This window comes from Cydia pomonella, chromosome 1 (assembly GCF_033807575.1).
Source record: "Cydia pomonella isolate Wapato2018A chromosome 1, ilCydPomo1, whole genome shotgun sequence".
Lineage (NCBI taxonomy): Eukaryota > Metazoa > Arthropoda > Insecta > Lepidoptera > Tortricidae > Cydia > Cydia pomonella.
The window spans coordinates 14,167,250-14,189,827 of NC_084703.1; the positions used below are offsets into that span (position 1 = coordinate 14,167,250).

Here is a 22,578-nt window from a genome sequence, read left to right on the forward strand (position 1 = left end):
TTATTTTTATCTGACCATTTTTAATTTTGACAACGGCCGCGGATGGCCAAGAGAGTATTATGGCAATTTTTAAATTGAAAAATATGAACAAATCAGGAAGAAAACTAGTAAGTTGGGATCGAGCAGATCTTGAGGTTTTTTACTATTTCTCCTATTTTGGATCAAAATGTTTGCCACAAACAACAGAATATTTATGTAGAATCCAAGTTTCCCTGTTAATCGTGCGGTCGAGGCAAGAAACTCGCACCATATAAATGAGCCTTTAACCTTTTGACCGCCGTACGTCAAAAATGTAACTTTCAAGTTTGAACCTTGTCATGCTCATAATATATGAAGGTGGCATTAACGTTGTCACTTTGTCTCTATAAGACGATGGCGGTCAAAAGGTTAAAACTGATTAAAAATTCCCGGAATCCAACATTTTAAGAATGCAACATTATGAGAATCCAACATTTTAAGAATTCAACATTATGAGAATTCAACATTTTGAGATTCAACATTATGAGAATCCAACATTTTGAGATTCTACATTTTGAGAATCCAACATTTCGAGAATTCAACATTATGTTCCGGAAGGCTTTTGAGTTAGGCCATCGTGTCAGTGCCCATTCGATATTCATTTGGCCTAAAATTGTGAGGGATTGTTACAACTACCTTCTTGTAGAAAACTTTGTTGAGAAGAAAAGGACAAATAACGTACACATAAGTAACAGCAATAAGGGTGTTAGAATCCCGATATATCACAGTTAGGATATTATCATCCTTTTTGCAATCATAATGTACCTTTCTCGAACTTTCTCTATTGAAATTTTCCTACAAAAAGGTAGATGTAATAGCATAGCCCCTAACGCAACGGATTTCTAATGCACGTTTGTATTCAGTTATAACTTTGTTTTTACTGTGCGTTTAACATACAGCTTATTATTTAAAATAATTTAGTAATAACGTGTTTGTTTCATTTGTGCAGTGAAAAACCAATTAATAATCTAAATTATGTTTCAGTGTTCGGGTCAAAGCTGTAATGCTATAGTAAGTACCTACATATTTCTACACCAAGCAGCTCAAATAAAACCATATATGAGAACACTGAAAAATTCAATATTTGATACATAGAGGAATGAGCTATAGAATGAAAATATGAAACTCAATACAATTTTTCCTTGTTTCTATATAATTAGGTCCTTACATATGAAATTGGCGATTTATATGGCAATAATCAAAACGACTCTTTTTATGAAACTATTATATAATCAATCAAAGTATATACCATCGCAATCCATGCACTTTTGCCATATCAAAGGTAGTTCGTTGATTCCTTTGCAGAAAAAATTGCCAGAGCGAGAATCAATAAAATCTTTGAAGGCCATTTGGACGGCCTCATCTGAGTTGAATTTTTTTTTCCTTGAATAGGGTTGTTTCCATCTACAAATCTTAGGCCAGAATTGTATCCCAATAAATTCTTTTGGATTATAAGAACATGTTAAACTACTTTTAGGGGTCCTGTAATGACCATATTTTTGTAAATATTGAATTTAAAATATCTTTTGGCACACGTCACGTGACCAAGCTCGAAATGTCATTGAAGATTCTGATGACGCCATAACTCTCGGATTGACACTGTTGACAGTTAGGCGATAAACAACAAATGATAAATGTCAGTTGACAGTTCGTATCTTCTACGTGTGCATGTAGTTATGTGTCTAACCGTAAACTGTGACGTCACACAATAACAAAGCCGTTTTTAGTATAAAAGTTGAATTTTCGGGCAACTTTCAGTTAATATAGAACGTAATACAAGCGTTTTAATAAAATGGAAACAACCCTATTAAGTTGTCTAAATTCCGAAAAAAGTGGTAATCAGTTAGAGCAAGGTCCGGGGAGTACGGTGGGTGTCGAAGACATTCCAGTCGTAGCTCCCTTAATTTAGCGGCCGTCAGACGTGCCGTGTGTGGTCGAGCGTTGTCCTGAAGCAACAGTGGGTTAGATAGATTAACCAGTCTGGGTTGTTTAATGGCTAACTTTTCCATCATCGTTTGAAATTGTTGATAATACAATCAGTCGTAATTGTGTGCCCAGATTTTAGGAAGCTGTAATGGATGACACCGGCACTAGTCTGGTTGTCGTACAGGATCCATTTTTCATCACAAGTAACGAAAAGATTCGAAATCCCTTCATTGTTGAGCTGGTTGACAAGTGAAACGCAACACTCGACGCGTGTTTTTCGGTTTGCATCGCTCAATTCATTCACCTTTCCAATCTCTCCCGACGCGTGGTCCAACAGCTATGTCCAACTAGTTTTACCATGGGTAAGTAAATTTATCCATAGTCCGACCTATTGTTCTACGAAGAAGCAAATTTACCAGTTGTCCGATCGGTTGGATCACGGAACACTAAATTTATCGATAGTCCAATACTAGAAAATATGTTTTCACGTCAGCAGATGGAACAAGGGTAATTTGCTGCTTAAAAACAGTGAGCAAAATCGCATTTTGCTCACTGAGTGAGACAAAATAACATTCAAGTGACCTTCATATTCGAATGTTATTTCAACGTGCGGGGCCTAATACAAGTTCAAAGTATTTGGATTCTATTGTCTTTGTCCCTTTCACGTCATTAGCAAAAAGAAAGAGATAAAAAAGTGCATACCTACGTAATTCAACGGTATATTGACTGTTTATAATAGACCCCCGAAATAAGTCAGACCGCATCGTTCCAAAACACCCTACGAGTCTCCATTCGTAATAATTAATTAATGAAATAAAAGTTTAAAATTTAATAAAAATACCATATTTTACGTATTTTATTATACAATCAAAACAATATACTTATACAAATTTACGCAATTGTTACGCAGTAAATAATTCTACTTAACGACTTTTAACGATCTCTACTATAGTTGACAAATAGTAGTATCCGCAATTCGGACCGTAACTAACAAAGTTTAAAAAAAAAAAAAGTTCACGTTTAAACTGTCAATTGATGTTCGTTAATTCATTATTTTCGTATCATTTTATTGAAATTTCTTTCGTATTGTTTTATTGCGGTAATTAAAGTTAATTGTTAGCTTCAGAAAATATGAGTGAAATAGTGATGAAGACGGATTAAATTTTTTCATGTTGTATTTTTTGATGGCTGACTGACGTGAAAATTGTTGCGTACTACACGAGATCAAAGTTATTTACATCTCGTGCGCTTTTGAGTCCCTTACCACGCTCAAGATTCTAAATTAGATTCACTCGCTACGCTCGTGAATCTACTATAGAATCTTTCGCTTGCACGGGACTCAAAACAAGCACTCGAAGAAATATCAAACTTTGCTCTCTTGTTGTACAAATAACTATTTCCTACTCCTCTACTGTTATCTGTCATTTATGCATTCATTAACACGAATATAAGAACATACATAAAAGATTTCCAGCCATTTCTTCAGCACTGGTGCCACGGTGGAACTCTTATTCATAAATAACGCGATATTTTAAGTTCTCCATATTGTGAACAGAACGATGACGATGTCAAACAAAAACAAATAACGCGATAGCAAATAAATTTCAAAATTCGACCACACAAGTAAGCCAGCTTAAATCTGATATAAATTTGAATTTAGAATTCCTAGCCAAACGCCAGATATTTTGAAACAAAGTGGCCAGTTCGCCGAACGCCAATTTCGTATGTAAGGACCTAATATATAATAATAGAATGAACTACATTTGTATTTCTTGAAAATGCTTCATCTGAATCTGACACATCAAATTAAAGCACAAAACATAATCGCTGAAAATGTCATGTTATGTCATAACCTTTAACTTTTAAGCAACCTTTGCGATTTTTACAAATGACATTAAATTTATTCTAGTGTTCGGGGGACAGATGTAAAGCGGTTGTATGTATACAAAATAATGCTGAATTATTATTTAAACCTATTTTTGATAATTATTTACAACATAATATTGTACAGAAACAGTAGATTAAAATAAACTGACTAAAATACTAGATTATATCTTGAATTAGATTTCCGTACCTATATAATTAGAATTCCGATATTGATATTCACCACCTAATAACAACCATGTACTAAAAACCCTCTCATTTTGTGTGCTATGCATTATGTTAATGTTGAAAATTGTTGTCTAGTGTAATGGACCGTCATGTATATCGGAGGTAATATATCTAACTCTTAAATAACATTTTTGAAACATTTATTTGTCATACAAGTATATTTAGACTAAGTATGTTTTTCAGTGCCGAGCAAGAATGTGTGATGCTACCGTAAGCAATTGAAGTTATTATGCGTAAACATTATAAAGTAATACTTCTTAAGGACGTGACGGAATGTCTTTTCATAAGTCCTTCCTGGACGCGCCAGCTTAGTAGCGTCGGGTACGAGATCTGGAAATAGTTATATCTATTACTAAAGACCGGATTATAAAATAACATGTGTTTGTCATCGTGCGACTTCGGGGAGAACCATTTTTAAACCGAGTAATACCTACATATGCTTCGTATTTTCTTACGGCTATACACCCCAGGCCAAAAGTGTAGAAAAATCTTGTTTCCCTTATTGTCTCCTGTTATTATATGACTAACCAAAAATCTACATTTTGGCAATCCCAAAAGATTTAAAATAGGTACACCCTAAAGTAATAGAACACCCATATATACTGTTAAAACCATAAAAAAAAAGAAATTTGGTAAAAGTTACATATAACCTTTTTTATTTGCCATGCAAAATATAACGAGAATTTGAGTTATTTACTTTTAAAATGTTCTATTATAATTTTTTAACTACCTTATTTGCATTCTACTTGTTAATGAGTCGTACAAAAATTCATCTCATGAAACTCATTTATTGTCAAATAAACTAGCTTCCATACCCTTGGCTTGGGATGTAACTTTAAGAGCTCTGTGCAAACACAAACATGAAATTTAAAATTAGCATAAGGAGACAAAACTAGTAAGTAAGTAACAGTAAATCATTATTGCAAACCATGGTATATACATAGATGTTACAAATTTTATAGAGTTTCACATGGACCCCGGTGGGTTGTAGCAATTTTCCTTAAGGTGACAGTCCATTTTTGACCGCAGCTGCACTATGCTCCGACACTACTGTTAAAATCATTTTCCTAAATTTTACACCTACTTAGATATAATTAACTATTTTCATAATTTTAATTTACAGTGTGTCTCATATATATTTTTTTAAATAACGTAGGTCGCATACTACTTGCTACCACTTAGGTAGGACAATATATACTCGTACAATACAACTTTAAGGATTGTCCTAGACTAAGGGTGAAGGTGTAATATATGGGTATATATATTTAGATATATATTTGTAACAAGTGGGTAGGCAGTCGCGAAATAAATACTTACCAAGCAACAGGTCTTCAATTCAAGATAGACTACGCGTCTTTGACCAACTCGTAAAAGCGAAGCATATGATTGGAGCTCCTTCTTACGCCGTAAGCAAGGCCGTAAGACCTACGGGATTACGATATACTCGTAGTAAAAGAGATACGTGTTGCCATCTATACACAACTTTGAGAATCATCCTCGCATTATCACGGCATTTTTGCCACGGCTCATGGGAGCCTAGGGTCCGCTTGGCAACTAATAATAGGCTCTATATTTTTACGAAGCGACTGCCCTCTGACCTTCCAACCCAGAGGATAAACTAGGCATTATAGGGATTTATCCGGTTTTCTCACGATGTTTTCCTTCACCCAAAAGCGACTGGTAAATATCAAATATATTTCGTACACAAGATCCAAAAAACTCATTGGTATTGAAAGATTTCGGAATAGAAAGTCGCACGCTCTTACCCGTACCGCTAGGTCACAAGCACTTTTATATTTTATAGCGATTTTATACACAACTTTGGGAAGAAATCAAATAAAATGTATTGATAAAAATAAATTGTTTTGTTGCCAAACTTGTGACTATTTTAGAACTTTCTAAATAATGTTTTGGGCCTGAGACTGGAATTCCCTTGGCAAACAAACATAGAGCTAAAAGGTACGAAACAAAAATAACGAGAAACGTAAATAAATATATTTCCAAGAATAATACATTTATTATTTGAAAACGGGTATTTATCCAACATCCCTCGTAATGTCGTAAATTATCTTAGATATCTTCAAGTAACATAAAATAAAAATACATGCTTCTTGCAGTTTTCCTGTACAGTATTATTTTCAACCCCTATTTACCCCTGAAGTTAATTCACCTTAATATAAATTGGAAATTGCTTACAGTGTCATGGTCACGACTGCAAATCTACAGTACGTACTCGAGTCTCTATTTAAAACAGTATTTTCATCCTATCTTTCTACACAAAAATACATTAAGCTGAGTAGGGGATGATTTTACTACACCGCATATGCATGCATGATTAAACATTGTATTAGATTCCTCGAAATAAGATATACCTATTGATAAAGCTTGAACACGCTATACTTTGGGCACATATTTTTACCTATTTTTTAGCCATGGATGGTTTAATTCTTTTTTCACGTCAGCAGCTGGAACAATGGTAATTTGCTGCTTAAAAACAGTGAGCAAAATCGCATTTTGCTCACTGAGTGAGACAAAATAACATTCAAGTGACCTTCATATTCGAATGTCATTTCAACGTGCGGGGCCTAATACAAGTTCGAAGTATTTGGATTCTATTGTCTTTGTCCCTTTCACGTCATTTCAAAAAGAAAGAGACAAAAAAGTGCATACGTAATTCAACGATATATTGACGGTTTATAATAGACCCCCGAAATAAGTCAGACCGCATCGGTCCAAAACACCCTACGAGTCTTCTTTCGTAATAATTAATTAATGAAATAAAAGTATAAAATTTAATAAAAATACCATATTTTACGTATTTTATTATACAATCAAAACAATATACTTATACAAATTTACGCAATTGTTACGCAGTAAATAATTCTACTTATAAACGACTTTTAACGATCTCTACTATAGTTGACAAATAGTAGTATCCGCAATTCGGACCGTATCTTGCAAAGTTTTTTTTAACAAAAAAAAGTTAACGATTGAAGTGTCAATAATTGATGTTCGTTAATTCATTATTTTCGTATCATTTTATTGAAATTTCTTTCGTTTTGTTTTATTGCGGTAATTAAAGTTAATTGTTAGAATACCTTCAGAAAACATGAGTGAAATAGTGATGAAGACGGATTACATTTTTTCAGGTTGTATTTTTTGATGGCTGACTGACGTGAAAAATTTTGTGTACTACACGAGATCAAAGTTATTTACATCTCGTGCGCTTTTGAGTCCCTTACTACGCTCAAGATTCTAAACTTTAGGGTTTTTTAGGGTTCTTAGTCACCCACAAACCCTTATAGTTTCTATAATCGTTAGTGCTAGAAAAGTGCCATTTGGCAGAGTTACAAGAATCATGCATGAAATAAATCGTGAACCAAATGCTTGCTACATAAACTATAGCGAACACGGTCGGCCCAGCCGTTTTTGTGATATTTTACCGCACTGACCTATCACACATAGACAGTTAGTCCTCATAAGGCTAATCTGCCAAAAGTGAAGCCGAAACACGATCGATGTGTGCGTGCGACGCTCGTGTCTTACGCTCAGCGACACACACATATATACAAAAACGGGTTGCCAGAGTTCATTTATTCCCCTTAAAGTAGATGGATTTTAACCACATCCTTATACTTGGCTATCAATCATTTGGGAGTGTGTATGTAGATATTAAATTTGTAGCAAAAGCTTTCAAGGTTTCTTTTAAGGACTTTGCATTTCTGTACTTTGTGAAATAATGTTTAAATAAAAAAACGTTTATTTTTTTTATTTTACAAATGTTCACAGATAATAGCTGGTAGAATTGACTTTGGAATAATGATTTTAAATGATAAATATTTAATGACGATCATTTGGATTTGATTTGGTTTGATTTTATTTGACTAATATTTTCTTCGGGTTGGTGTGGTGAAAAGTTTTGTGTTTCACTTGGGGCAAAATTTGTTTAACTCTCGAAACTGGAAACCCTCGCAACGCTCAAGATTCCATTTTTCGACATTTTGGATCTTTATTTAGTAGCAATATTAGCACGAGCGGTTAAACAACAACTTTTCCACTTGTAAAACAAATAACTATTTATCGTCAGTACTCGTTATTGTACCTGCAGGCCTAGCCAAGGTGGCAATCGCTATTGCTTCGAACAACGAAACGCTTTGTGTCTCTCTATCAGTCTTCCATATAAGTGCGACAGTGACAGTTGCGTTTCGTTTTTACAGACCTTAACTGTAACACCTGTGTTCCACAAATAAAATTTCCTTTACTTGCTCATCAAAATGGCGAGAGCATATTCGACTATGTTTAGTCGGTTTCCATATTACATCGTTCCTATTTAATCTAATTTTTTCCGTCCATCTCGCAGACAGAAGCGGATCAGTCGGAAATCTAAAACGAATATCACACAAAATAAAAATATGAATTTAAACTGTAATTTTATAAAAGACAAAACATAATTTGAAATAAAAGAATGAAAAACTAAAAAAGAATATTTTCTATAGTCATACAAGGAACTTAAAGTAAGCATATTAATTTTATCAATGTAATCGTCATGCCTCATTTGGAGGAAAAAAGATTCATATCACCTGGCAACATTTATAAGTAATGGCGGCTGACGAAAATTTGGATTTTTGTATTTACAATTCCTCCTCACGAAAGGCAAGCGAATGAAATGAGCTACAGAATGATACCAAAATGTCTATGGATAACCGTTAGGGAAATTTTAAATCGGCAGTTATTTACGCGGCGAAAACAAGTTAGGTTGCTCCGTGTTTTATTGTGAAAATTTGTGTTTTGAGTGAGAAATACGTAAGTATATGTTATTATTTCACTACTATATAGTGTTTACTATGTAAATACATAGAAATAATAATGTAATTATAGTGTAAATCCAATATAATAGATAAATAAAACTGAGTTTTGCTGGGACTACTTGCGGCTCGTATTTGTAACGTCTTTTTTTTCAATTTTTCTATGGACTTTTATAGTGGTGACTATTTTATTTCTTAGGAAATTCAATTGGGAATCTATTTATAATATTCAATTTACAATCCATGTTATACATTATTTTATTTTAGCATACAAATGAAATGCCGCGTCCTGGGTTCGGCCATGTTTGGAATAAAATGAACATACAGCATGATTATTTTATGAATGTCGCGAGCATACCCGCTGGCTCCCCGGGGAGCCGGTAACTTTTTAGTTCTGTTTTAGTAATTGCCAAAATGAACGGCGATCAAGTTCAACCTCCGAACTTGTCGGTAGCGTACCCTGTGGCGGTAACACCTGGAGGCTCATTACGGCTTACTGATGATCCGTTGATTATTCAATGCAACGAACGTGGAGTCCAGGTATGTAACAAGAGATCGACTTTTATTTGTCTCGTGTAATAATTTGCAATTGTAACTTCCGCACGTTTACTTTATATTTGTTCCCCAATCACTCTGCTGGACCGATTTGAATATACATTTTCAGGTTTGAAAGGGTATACCTCCCAGGTGATCCCATTCTAACCAGATCAAAACGAGACAACTCTTCAAATTATAAAGGCACACGTATATAGGTATTTTGGTCGATATGGGTATTTTTTGGGTACCTATTGGTAACTCACGCATGTTTTCATTGAATAAACTTATTTTAAAACGGGTCATTTTATGTTTTATAGCTGGCTCCTTATCGATTGTGTTTGTTTGCTTGTGTGTGTGTGTTGGTTGGTTGTTGAATGTATGCAAACGCATGTAAATTGATATTATTTTACTCCCCAACCTTCAAAATATATACCCTAGGTATTTTGGTCGATATGGGTATTTTTTGGGTACCTATTGGTAACTCACGCATGTTTTCATTGAATAAACTTATTTTAAAACGGGTCATTTTATGTTTTATAGCTGGCTCCTTATCGATTGTGTTTGTTTGCTTGTGTGTGTGTTGGTTGGTTGTTGAATGTATGCAAACGCATGTAAATTGATATTATTTTACTCCCCAACCTTCAAAATATATACCCTAGGCATTTTGGTCGATATGGGTATTTTTTGGGTACCTATTGGTAACTCACGCATGTTTTCATTGAATAAACTTATTTTAAAACGGGTCATTTTATGTTTTATAGCTGGCTCCTTATCGATTGTGTTTGTTTGCTTGTGTGTGTGTTGGTTGGTTGTTGAATGTATGCAAACGCATGTAAATTAATATTATTTTACTCCCCAACCTTCAAAATATATACCCTAGTTCACACTCGTACTTATTTAAAAAAAATCGGTAATAAATTAGCAACTTTATGATTTGTGCACTAACGTGCTTATCGCATCTTTTCTCTTGTAATTAGTACGATTGTGCACTAGGGTATCGATATATTTAATTTATTGGAGTTTGGTTTATATTGTGCAATGTGAATTGAACTTATAAGGATTTGGCAAAATGCAAAGGATCATTATAACTAATGTACCCTTGTAATATGTTTTCTGGTGTGCAATAAAGAATAATTGTATTGTATAACTGGGTGGTATTGGAATATATTTTAGCTTTTTGGTCTGGGCCTTATTGCATGTGCATGTGTATATTTCTAGCCATGGCGGCCGCCGGTAACTCCGGAGGTGAGAACTCCTCGACCATCGAGAGCGCCAAACTCAAGGTCTCGTCTTCGAAGGAAACGTCGACCTTCGCTACCGGACCCGCGAGTATTAAATTTTGACCGCGATTCCGGTAGCGAGCTGGAAGGAGACGGAGAGGAAGACGATGACGATTTCGAAGACGCTGGACCCGTTTATGACGACGTTGAGAGGCTTCGGGCTGCTGCAAGAATTCTCCATGAATATACAGACGAAAACATCGATGAAATGGCGGAGATTGCAGGAGATGTGGATGTAGCTCCTCATGATGAAGTGGTTGTAACCCCTGGACCCCAAGAAAACAATAACGAGTTCACCTGGTCTAGGGATTTCAACCAGTTTGCTAGTCGCCTAGAACAATACTTGCGTAACCCGGGGCCAACACATGGGCTCCAAAATGGGGTGGATATTTTTTTATTAATGTGGGAGGACATAATGCCTACCATAGTAGAGGAAACCAATAATTACGCATGGCAAATTATCGCTGCATTGTCGGAGCATGGTCGTCTCTCCGAAAATTTAGACAGCTGGTATGAGACAACTGAAGCCGAAATGTACCGATATTTTGCCATCCTCATGTACATGGCCATAAATCCCCGTAGCTACCTCCAGGAGTATTGGTCTACTGGTATCATGGGGATGCCAGAATTTCGAACTTTGATGTCGAGGAATCGCTTCCAAATGATCTCGCGGTTCCTCCATTTTGTAAATAATGAAGATTTTCCCCATGATACTAGTAGCTACTACAAAAAAGTATACAAAATCCAGCCTCTCGTAGAGCATTTAAATAATAAATTTCAAGCCCTTTATACACCCGAGCAGCAACTGAGCCTCGACGAATCATTGCTTTTGTGGAAGGGTCGTCTTGCCTGGGTGCAATGTATTCGGTCCAAGGCGGCCCGATTCGGCATAAAGCTGTTTGACTTATGCGAGACTTCCAGCGGGTACCTGCTCAAGTGTATAATATACGCCGGCAAGAACTCCACTATGCACGAAGGGCCTATCCATGGGTTTTCAGCACCGACTGCCAAAGTCGTGCTTAAACTCATGGATGCGTTCCTCGACCTTGGCCATACCTTATACATGGACAATTGGTACAACCAGTTGCCCCTAACCCGGTACCTAAAGCAGCGTAAGACCGATGTGGTGGGGACGTTAATTAGAAATAGGCGCCACGTGCCTGAGGAGATCAAAAGTATAAGTGACAGGGATCTGACCAGCGGGGAACGAGTAGCGTGCCACTCTGGGGACATCGCAATTACAGCGTGGAAGGACGTCAAGCTGGTCACCATGATCACCACCTGTCATGGTGACGAAATGGTCCCCGGAATGAGAGCAGGCGCGGAACGCGAGAAGCCAATCTGCGTGTCCGACTACAACAAGTACATGGGCGGAGTTGACCTTAAGGACAAAAAACTGTCCATGTACTTATTGGAGAGGAAACGCGGCTTGAAGTGGTACGTGAAGGTGTTTAGGAGACTCCTGAATACGAGTGTCCTGAACGCCTTCATTATATACACGAAGAACCCTATTTTCCGCGTTTTGTCACACAGGGAATTCCGCTTCCAACTTGCGGAAGCCCTGTGTACACGATTCGCCAAAGACCACCCGTGTCATCCCCTTGCGCCCGCCCCAGTCCCTGCCCGCATTCAGATAAACATCCGGCTGAACGCGCAACTCCAACACTTTCCCGTCCACACCGAGATATTGTCTGGGGTCAAAAGGAGCAAACGCCGTTGCGCTCGCTGCTCGGCACGTTCGATCAGGACGCAAGTAACTATAATGTGCAGTGCCTGTGAAGTTGGTTTGTGCATTGGTAACTGCTGGCTAGAGTACCACACTCTGCCACAGTTACAACAGTAACAAGTCAATGAAGGCAGGAAGCGTGTGGCCGATCGTTGTGGAAGTCTTCCGTCACCCATACCCATCACATCATTATATATCATAGATCATCATCATCATTTCAACCTTGATACGTCTACTGCTGAACATAGGTCTCTCCCAAAGACTTAAAACGAACGGTCCCACGCTTTTTGCCTCCATCGATTTCCGGCGACCCTAACCAACGAAGAACCGATGGCTGATGGGGCGTAAAGGTTCCCGAATGGAGGCTAGATTTAGCGAACCGGCAACTAAATCTCCCATTAGTTCGATACACACGTTCACATAAGGACAGGTTGATCCGCTTCATCGTTCCCGCTGGTCCGCTGCTCACTCTGAGCAATCAGCGAAAAGTCAAGGTGGCCCTGGCAAACGACCTGGTTCGACATTAGTTCGATACACACGTTCACATAAGGACAGGTTGATCCGTTTCATCGTTCCCGCTGGTCCGCTGCTCACTCTGAGCAATCAGCGAAAAGTCAAGGTGGCCCTGGCAAACGACCTGGTTCGACATTAGTTCGATACACACGTTCACATAAGGACAGGTAGATCCGCTTCATCCTTTTCGATGGTCCGCTGCTCACTCTGAGCTATCAACGAAAAGTCAAGGTGGCCCTGGCCTAACGACCTGGTTCGATCCCAGGGAACGCCACGGCTGACCACCCGGTCATATAATTGCTACGCCCACTAGGGTTGCAAGTTAGGCTTTAAAAAAAGTCACCCCCCACAAGATGGTCTATATCATAGATAATTATTTATTACCAACTACCTGATGTTGTTCATAGTGTCAGTTCGTCTATCTTCCGTACATTATTTATCCATTTACTCGTAAGTTATCTACACCGTGTTTTTTTTCCGTTACTTTACTACACGTTACTTACTTTTTTGTACAATAAAGTGTTTACATACAGACGTAAATATTAGCCTTTTCGGGATTTGAACCCGCACTTCTAACTTGTGTTATTATTTGCATTGCAATATTGTTAGAAAAAAAAATTGCCCTAATATAAATAATTATTATTATTACTGATTACCCGATGATATTCAGAGTTTGTCTATCTTGTGTACTTTATTTACTCATTGTATAATAATATATTCGGGACAGATACAGAAGTTTAGGTTTTTTATAATTTGTCTAAATTTTGTATCGGCATTGTATTTTACTTTTTATATGCATTTTGTAAAAAACGCAAGGTAAGAAATTAAACAAATATGTATGTGAAGTTTACTAAACATTTTTTACAGTTTACTGCTACAAACAAAATCGATAATAATGCGGAATCCGAGTCCTGCTGGACGGCTTTAGTATAAGTGTAAATATTGTAATTCATAATGTAAATAAATTTGCATCTGAAATGTATCTTTATTTTTTATTTCATGTTAGATCCTTACTAAATCCCATTTTATAAGAATCGGGTTGGGCTATTCATTTATTATCCAGTGAGATAAAATATATGGATAATAATCCCTCATATTTGAACTTTCGACCCCCACCCCCACCTAAATTGTTTTACGTAATAAATTAACGCCCCATAGTAGTTTCATAAATCATAATAAAATAACCAACCCGACTGAATGCAATAATAATTATACAATTAATTGAAATTTTACCAAATTATAACAAAATAAAATCAACCTGTACTATGGTAACCCAGAATACCCGCCGGCTCCCTGGGGAGCCACCTAACGCTGTCAAAAAACGCTCGGATTTTGACGGTTTTACGCCATATCTGTCCGGGGCTCGAAAGGTTAAGTACCGTGAGGTACAATTTTTTTTAAAGGGGGTACTAAATAGTAGAAATTATGTACAAAAATATGGTATGGTTTTCATTTAATTTTATTTAGGTACACCCGCCATTCTGACTCACCAATTTTATCTATTCTAAAGTAAATCGCGAACCTCTTTCAGTAATTTAATCACAAAATTTGGAATTGTGACAGTAGAAAAACAAAAGATATTGCATTATGAAAAAAAATGCAAGTTTAACGTGTCAGTATTATTTTTCCTTTTTAATTTCATTATCGACCTCAGGCTCAAAACTGTTAAAATCACCCTCGTAGCTACATATTTACAACTACCCAATCCCGATTTGTACACGGGCCACTGCTGTCGCAGAACACCAGCGACGCGACGTTATTACAACCTTAAAACGCCATGGAGGTAACTCAGGTTCAAAGTGGAAATTACAAACAAAATATTGAATTCCAATAAAAATAAAATAGTAAATATTACTGCAGTTCTGCGAATTTGAAATAAAACTCTGCTACTGCAGAGAAAGTGAAATTTTCTCATTGCACCATACAAAGTGTAGTCAATAATTAATATAAATAACAATAAACAAATAATATTGTAAATAAAGTTTTAGCTTCTTGTTATTTGTATTTTATTCAAACTTAGGTTTATACCAAATAAGTTAATACTCGTAGTACCACTAACTTGAAACTGCAGGCCATTATTTTTTTTATAGGTACGACGTCGGTGGCAAACAAGCATACGGCCCGCCTCATAGTAAGCAGTCACCGTAGCCTACGGACGCCTGTACATATTGTAGAAAATGTATGATGTGCATGGAGATAGTTACGTATGTTATGTAACTATACATAATTAGGCATTAAAACACTCGTGTGATCTTACTAAACTCTGCTTCGGCTCATTTCACAAACCACGCTGGTGTAATTAATGCCTCTTATTGTGATAACTATCACTCACTAAAATAACTATTATTGAATATTTTAAGTCGTATATAAATGTGTTGACATACTTAAGCTGTAATCCTGTATAAATGGCGCCTAATTTAATCAACTTGTTTGGCTTTCTGGGATTATTTATGCTTACTTATGTCAGCTCTCCCCTTAGAAGTGTGTCGACTCCTGGCGTATCAGGTGGCAATTCAATGTCACGCTAAACTCTCACAAGCCTCGGGTAACGGCAAAGAACCCCGTACCAAAAGTATGGAAAATGTGATTTCAGTTAAATATTCTGAGATTTTGATATATTTAATATAGATTTTAACGTCCTGAACAAAAGTCTCTATGGGGGCTACCACTGTTGCCGAGTCCCTTTCAGAGTTACGACTGATTTTGTATCGGATAACAAATCATTAATTAGATGCAATTACCAACTATTTATTTAAACAATTGACATTAGATTGAACCTATATTGCGATATTTGCGATAAGCTAGCCATTTGACGAAAGATAAAATGACTGCATTGTCAAATTCAAACGTGCGTCATGTGCACTTTGTAGATTATTAATAAATAACATAATATTTATTGATAATAATGTGAATATATACCGAATAAGAATATTTAAGTAAGGTTTAGACGTAAGATATACAAATAGGTGAGAGTAAAGTAGAATGGCGTTACTATTAGTTAGAGGACATTGCTTTGTCTGCAATAATGCCTAGGTTCCTCGTGCTTTGCGGCGGATACCGGAAAATAACGACAAAAAAATTCAGATGGCAATTTCATACAGAGAATGTATGAACAACATCCCGGCTGAGTTTAACAATGAGTCCCGTGTATGTATTAACTGTGACCGATTGCTAAATACAGTACCCCTAGTGTAACTTTGATCGACATCATAACGTGACGAACGCGTTTGCGTTAAGTCTCATTTTGTATAGGATTTTGAGGTTCCAAAACGTCCCGCTTGGCGCGCTCTTTCGAAATCCAATACAAAATGAGACTAAACGCAAACGCGTACGTCACGTTTGGAAATCGAATTTATTTACACTAGGGGTACAGTACCCCTAGTGTAAATTTGATCGACATCATAACGTGACGAACGCGTTTGCGTTAAGTCTCATTTTGTATGGGTTTTTGAACAGCGCGCCAAGCGGGACGTTTTGGAAAGTCAAAAATCTCATACAAAATGACACTTAACGCAAACGCGTACGTAACGTTTCGCTGTCGAAAATATTTACACTAGGGGTACAGATTTGGAGTAGTTGCGTCGCGATGATTGTATTGTTTTAAACGTTCTGAGGCAAAGGTCGAGCAATACTTGTATGATTTACAACTCACCAGAAAACCATCCCCGGTTGAACCTCAATGCAAGAACAAACGTCTTCATACTCTTCATTGAATTAAACATTTATCTACCCGCATCATCTCGATGTTGTGTTGGACACTTGGACATTTCCGGACTACTACTTATACTGTCTAATAGTAGTCCCTGATGGATACATTTTAGATATACACGGACCCTATTTTTCAGACTCCAGAAATAATGACGCGAGCATACTTGAAGTTGAGTTTGAATCGAACGATGATATGAGCCAATGGTTTCAAAATGGCTATGTGTTTTTAATGGATCGAGGATGTTGTGCCATATCTCCAAAATAAAGGTATGCACTTTAAAATGACCGAAGTCCTTGAACGTGGACAGCAACAACTTGCAACAGCAGCAGCCAAAAAATCACGAATAATTACGAAGACAAGATGGATAGTTGAAGTCCGCAATGGCCATTTGAAGTCAATTTTTAAGTTTTTTGATGGTTTGATCCCAATGGCACACCTTAATCATCTAAACGACTTTCTGAAAATAGCTGGTGCTATAATCAACAGATTACATGTCAATATCTACATGGAGGATGCAACTGTTCCATTAGCCAGAGAGTTACTGAACAGGATTCATGATATTAATGTAATGTAAGCACGGGTGGAAGCTGACGTTAATCTAACTAGACGTCATGCTAATTGGAACCTTCTTAATGAAAATCATTTTCCGCAGTTTCCTAGGCTTGACATGGCGTATTTGACGCGATTGACTATTGGTATTTACCAAATTAATTTAAGCCCTGCTTACATACAGGACAAAATAGATATGGATAATAACGATGTATTTGAGTTTGATGAACTAAATGAGCAGGGCCTGATACGTATGAGAATATGCTCGCGTTTTCGAAATGCAGTTAAACATCAATTATGGATAGCATTTCAAAACGAAATTCCGGAAGAAGAGTCTATCTTGGCCTATTGGTTGTTGTGCTCATGTTGCCAGTGTCGTATGGTACCTGTGTTATGCACGACATCAAGAAAACGTGAATCCAAGTACTGCATTATTAAACCACATACTTGATTGTGCGAACAGAAATAAACCCTTAATAAACCCTTAATAAATGTGTATCTATGAAAATATATAAATATATGTAGATAAGATTTAACGAGTAACACTATTTTTCTTTCATTTTATCCATTATTAATAGTTTGTTTTGTCTGGTACAGTGTACTGTAAAAATATGGATTCATTAAAATGCACAAAAATATGTTCCAATGATCTGTGTGTCGTTGTAATAAGAACTTCGTAAAATATTTATGAAACGATTTATTTTGCACTTGAAAAAGACGCTGGAGGTGTCATATTTATTACTGACATTACTGTCACTGTGACAAGGTGCGAATTGGTACTAGAGTCGGTTTCCTTGAGGGTACAAAATCAGTCGTAACTCTGAAAGGGACTCGGTAACAGTGGTAGCCCCCATAGAGACTTTTGTTCAGGATGTTAAAATCGATATTATATCAAAATCTCAGAATATTTAACTGAAACCACATTTTCCATACTTTTAGTACGGGGTTCTTTTTATTTACGATTAGAGCGTCAGGTGACAAGCAAATCTCACTAATTACCACCACAAGTTCATAGCCATAATGAACCATTAGTGAGATTTGCTTGTCACCTGACGAGATATACTTATCTATCACTCATCAGGCTTAATTATGACATATTCATTTATTGAGTTACGTATTATTTTTGCTCGTTAGTGCGCTGGACCAAATTGTGTGACAACCATAACAGATCATGAAGTCCATGGAGACGATGGTAAAGTTAACGTTTCATTTATACGTCATTATTTTTTTATAAAAAGTTTTAGTGTCACTTTTTGTACCTATATAAACTTTTAATCAATTTTATTATTGCCTCCAGAGAGTGAAGAGAAATCAAGCGCAGATGCATAAAAAAAGTTTGCCTGAAAAATAGTGGAGCAGAGGGCGTCGCATCGTCTGATAATAAAGATAGTAATAGAAAATGGTCTTTTTTTACGTACGTTATTTGTTACTTAATGCGATTAGACGTCATACCCAAGGTCACCATTGCTTAAAGCTTGGCTTTACCTTAACTACAATTTAAACCTTCGTTTTTCATTGCGTGGAATTCTGACAGCTGTCATAATTTGACATTTCAGGGATAGTGAACATTTTTTTACTGTATTATCATTTTTATAAGAAGTTAATATTTCTTGCATGAACTCTAATTTGACTGAAAATTTTCAAAGTGGACACGTTCAAACTGTTGAAAGCCGAATGACGTACGAATGAGTCATGACTTAAACAATTATGCAATTTGTTTGAAATGGAGGGTAGATAGATGTAAGGAGAACACAGTCACGGCTTGGTCACGACAGCGTGCGGAGCCAGCAGCGGCGAGCGGCGGCCATAGGTTGGAGTGGAATACAGCGACCCGACCTTTGTTCCCACCTATGGACGCTGCTTGCCGCTGCCTCCATCGCACGAACCGCGGATTTTGTCAAAACGCTTGATAAAACTCAATTATATTGTTTGATTTTAGGAAAATAAAAATAATGACAATAATTTTAAGCACGTGAAATAGACACTTATTTCAATTATATCGCAATGGCCAGATATGCTGAAAACAGGGTTCGTATGGAGGATAGCTGGAGCTGCCACGGTACAAACCAACCTATATAATAAAGTAAATAGCAATCATTGTTTAAAAGTTTAACCTTTTATTATGTACGCCATTTATTAAATGTGCATTAATAGTAGATCCACCTTACTCGTAATTTCAAACGATGAGACGTTATGTACATTGTCATTGTCATTTTTGATTAGAGAAGCTGGTAATAAATAATAAACCCAGATCTAATTTAGAATGTATAATTTAACGACTAGTGAAATCGAATATTGGCTACTGCCATATTAATATTTAAAATAAGATGTAGAAAAGTGTTCAATATTTTGTTTATTTTTTTATTTTTTTTTTATTTAATCTTTATTGCACAAAAGAAAACCTTATAGTACAAAAGGCGGACTTAATGCCATGAGGCATTCTCTACCAGTCAACCTGTAGGCAAAGCAGAGAGATTGTGGGCGGTGCTACTTTAACAACAACAACCAAATATAATACAATAACATACCATACATACATAATACATACATACATAAATATACATACTTATATTTCTTATAATATATACATAAATAACGACAAAACATATAGAGCTTACCCATACATTATTATTTTTTCATTCTGCTAGCAAAGAAAGCACGTAAGGATTTTTTAAATGCAAACTTATTTTGAGCATTTTTGATGCCGTAGGGAAGTCCGTTCCAAAGACGGGCCGCCTGCACGGAAAACGAATTCGACATGAACCCAGTGCGGTGAAGAGGGATAGATAGAGACATATTGCCGGAAGAGCGAAGTTGACGGTCCCGGGTAACGCCGTAGTATTGAAATAGAGACTTAAGGTATTCAGGAGAATGAGGATCATTTAACACAGAAAAAAGAGTACACAACATGCGAACATTGCGTCGTTGACGAATGGGGAGCCAGCCGAGCTGGGAACGAAAAGATGAGACATGATCATATTTACGAAGGCAAAAAATGAAGCGAATGCAGTTATTGAGTAGCCGATCCAATTTGTCGAGAAGTTCTTCATTTAAGTCCGGATAACACACATCACCATAATCAATAATGGGCAGGATAAGGGAATTAATTAATAAAACTTTGGTTTTGATAGGCAGGAAGTGCTTAAATTTATTAAGAGCGTGAAGGGAACCCATGACCTTTCGACTGATCTCGGTAACCTGCGCTCTCCAACTCAGAGTACTATCTAAGAGAACACCCAGATCTTTAACACTTTGACTGAACCTTATTGGAGTGCCGTCAAAACTTACTGGTGTTATCGCGTCCAAGTCTATTCTTGCAAGCTGTCTGGAACTACCGATAACAATGGCCTGGCACTTGGAAGGATTTACAAAAAAGGCCGAACTTGTTTGACCACTGCTGGATATGTAAAAGGTCCAGGTTAAGTTTCTCAATGCAAGTCACGGGGCACTGGTCATAGAGTTGCAGGTCATCAGCATACAGATGGTAGGTAAAGCAAAGGTTAGGTGTAATAAAGTTAATAAAGGCGGAAAATAGAAGTGGGGATAAAATTCCTCCTTGAGGCACGCCAGTAACCAGGTCACACCAGTCAGACAAGGACCGGTCAACTCGGACTGCCTGCTGGCGGCCCCTCAGGTAGGCTGCGAACCAGTTAAGGGCTGTTTCCGAAACGTTCATGAGTTTGAGCAGAGCAAGGAGAATGTCATTTGTTCTCTATGTAATAGTACATTACGATACAAGTGCGAAAAATAGGAAATTCGAAACGAGTGGCGATAAATTAAAACACGACCGAAGGGAGTGTTTTAAATCGACACGAGTTGCGAATTACCTATTCGCACATGTATCGTACAACGTTTTACAGTACATATGGCCCTTTAAATGTTCGACACAGTAACGTAATATGCTACTTCTCGCACTAGTGCTATAAAGTAGCCCCATATGTACCTACTGTAAATTATATTTTACTGCCGCGATTTTTTTTTTAATAAACAACCATATAAACAGTCTAAGCCATCAAAATAGCTGCGATGAAAATAGCATTATAAAGCTTTTGCTATTTATTAATTGATTTATTTTATTATTTTTATTTAGACCTGTGCTTATTTATGGTACTGAAATTAATCATACTGAATTCAAAAAGTTTATCAACAAAATATATTCGTTGTAATTGTGGCATGAATGCGGTTCGCAACCAGGTGGGATTAAAGAATGTTTATTTTTTGTTCACAACCAATAGCGAATCAAGATAACCTTTTCTTTCACCGAAACTTAGTTGCGAACAAGAGATATTTCCGGCCGTTTTTACAACAGGGGTTCGCAACCAGGTGCGACAAAAGATTTACTCTTCTTTGTTCGCAATCTTCGTTATCTATTAGTGCATACATACTTTTCAAGAGTATACTGGCCACTACAATAATATCCACAGACAATTAATAGGCATTGATATCGCACTTAATATAACATGCTCACGTGAAATGTAATTTCACAGCAGTAATTTTATGTTGTAATAGTATTTAAAATCTATTAATAAAATAAAAAAGCTGCGAGTATGTCTACTTCTAACGTGTTTCCCACATCTAACATAGAATTCATATCTACTATGGGGAGGCTCCAAAATGCTACATGAAAGCTACCAGTACCACCATAAGAAAATATACACGAAAGGTAATTAATTTTGGAAATGCTGTAATGAGAAACTGTGTAAAGGGAATTTAACGCTGAATACGCGGAATGAAATAATAATTTTTAAAGGACTCCACACGAACTGCAAAGCTGACGTTGCTAAAAACTTGATGCTAAAAGAGTTTTATAATCTAAAACAAACAGGTAGCTGCAATTTTGACTCAATACAAAAACAATACGACAACACAGTAAAGCGAATGAATGATTCCGGACTTCAACTGCTCGAAGAGATACCAAAATTTGCAAGCGTCAAAACAGGACTATACAATGAACGAAATAAAGTTTTGGGTGCTACTAAGTTACGTTTTCAAAATCCTGGTGACGTAGTTGTCCCTACAAAGTTTCAATTTTTTTTACTTATTGACAATATGGATTATGATGACAGGATAATTGTATTTTGCTCTACTGAAACTAGAGAGCAAATAGGGACCGTGCGCGTTGGAGGGTCTGCCATCTTGTGGTCTGAATCGGAACCATAAACATGCACATTTACACGTCAAGTGTTTTCTTGTGCATAGTAGCTTCTGCCATCTTGTGGGCTACATCGGAACAATTAACATCACATATACGCTTCGCGCCAAAAATCTGACGGCTCCTGTGCTGCCTCCTACAGTTCATGCACGCTCCCTATAAAAAACTACTCTCATTTTTTCGCTGATGGAACCATTAAGAGCTGCTCTAAGGGGTTTAACCCTTTATAAGGCAGAGGCGATTTGGAAACC

General features: G+C 36.7%; 1 protein-coding gene across 2 annotated transcripts in view; it reads left to right on the top strand.

Moving 5' to 3' along the window:
* LOC133516311 (keratin-associated protein 9-1-like) overlaps nucleotides 1–18,575 on the top strand; it is a 36,160-nt gene extending 17,585 nt beyond the window's left edge. For both annotated transcript variants that reach the window (XM_061849187.1, XM_061849195.1), the window contains 7 exons: nucleotides 1,003–1,029; nucleotides 3,854–3,880; nucleotides 4,132–4,158; nucleotides 4,240–4,266; nucleotides 6,255–6,281; nucleotides 18,310–18,367; nucleotides 18,473–18,575. In XM_061849187.1, coding sequence (XP_061705171.1) covers nucleotides 1,003–1,029; nucleotides 3,854–3,880; nucleotides 4,132–4,158; nucleotides 4,240–4,266; nucleotides 6,255–6,281; nucleotides 18,310–18,367; nucleotides 18,473–18,504 — 225 coding nt within the window. In that variant the 3' untranslated portion in view covers nucleotides 18,505–18,575. The remainder of the gene's footprint in view (nucleotides 1–1,002; nucleotides 1,030–3,853; nucleotides 3,881–4,131; nucleotides 4,159–4,239; nucleotides 4,267–6,254; nucleotides 6,282–18,309; nucleotides 18,368–18,472) is intronic.
* Nucleotides 18,576–22,578: the final 4,003 nt, after the last annotated feature.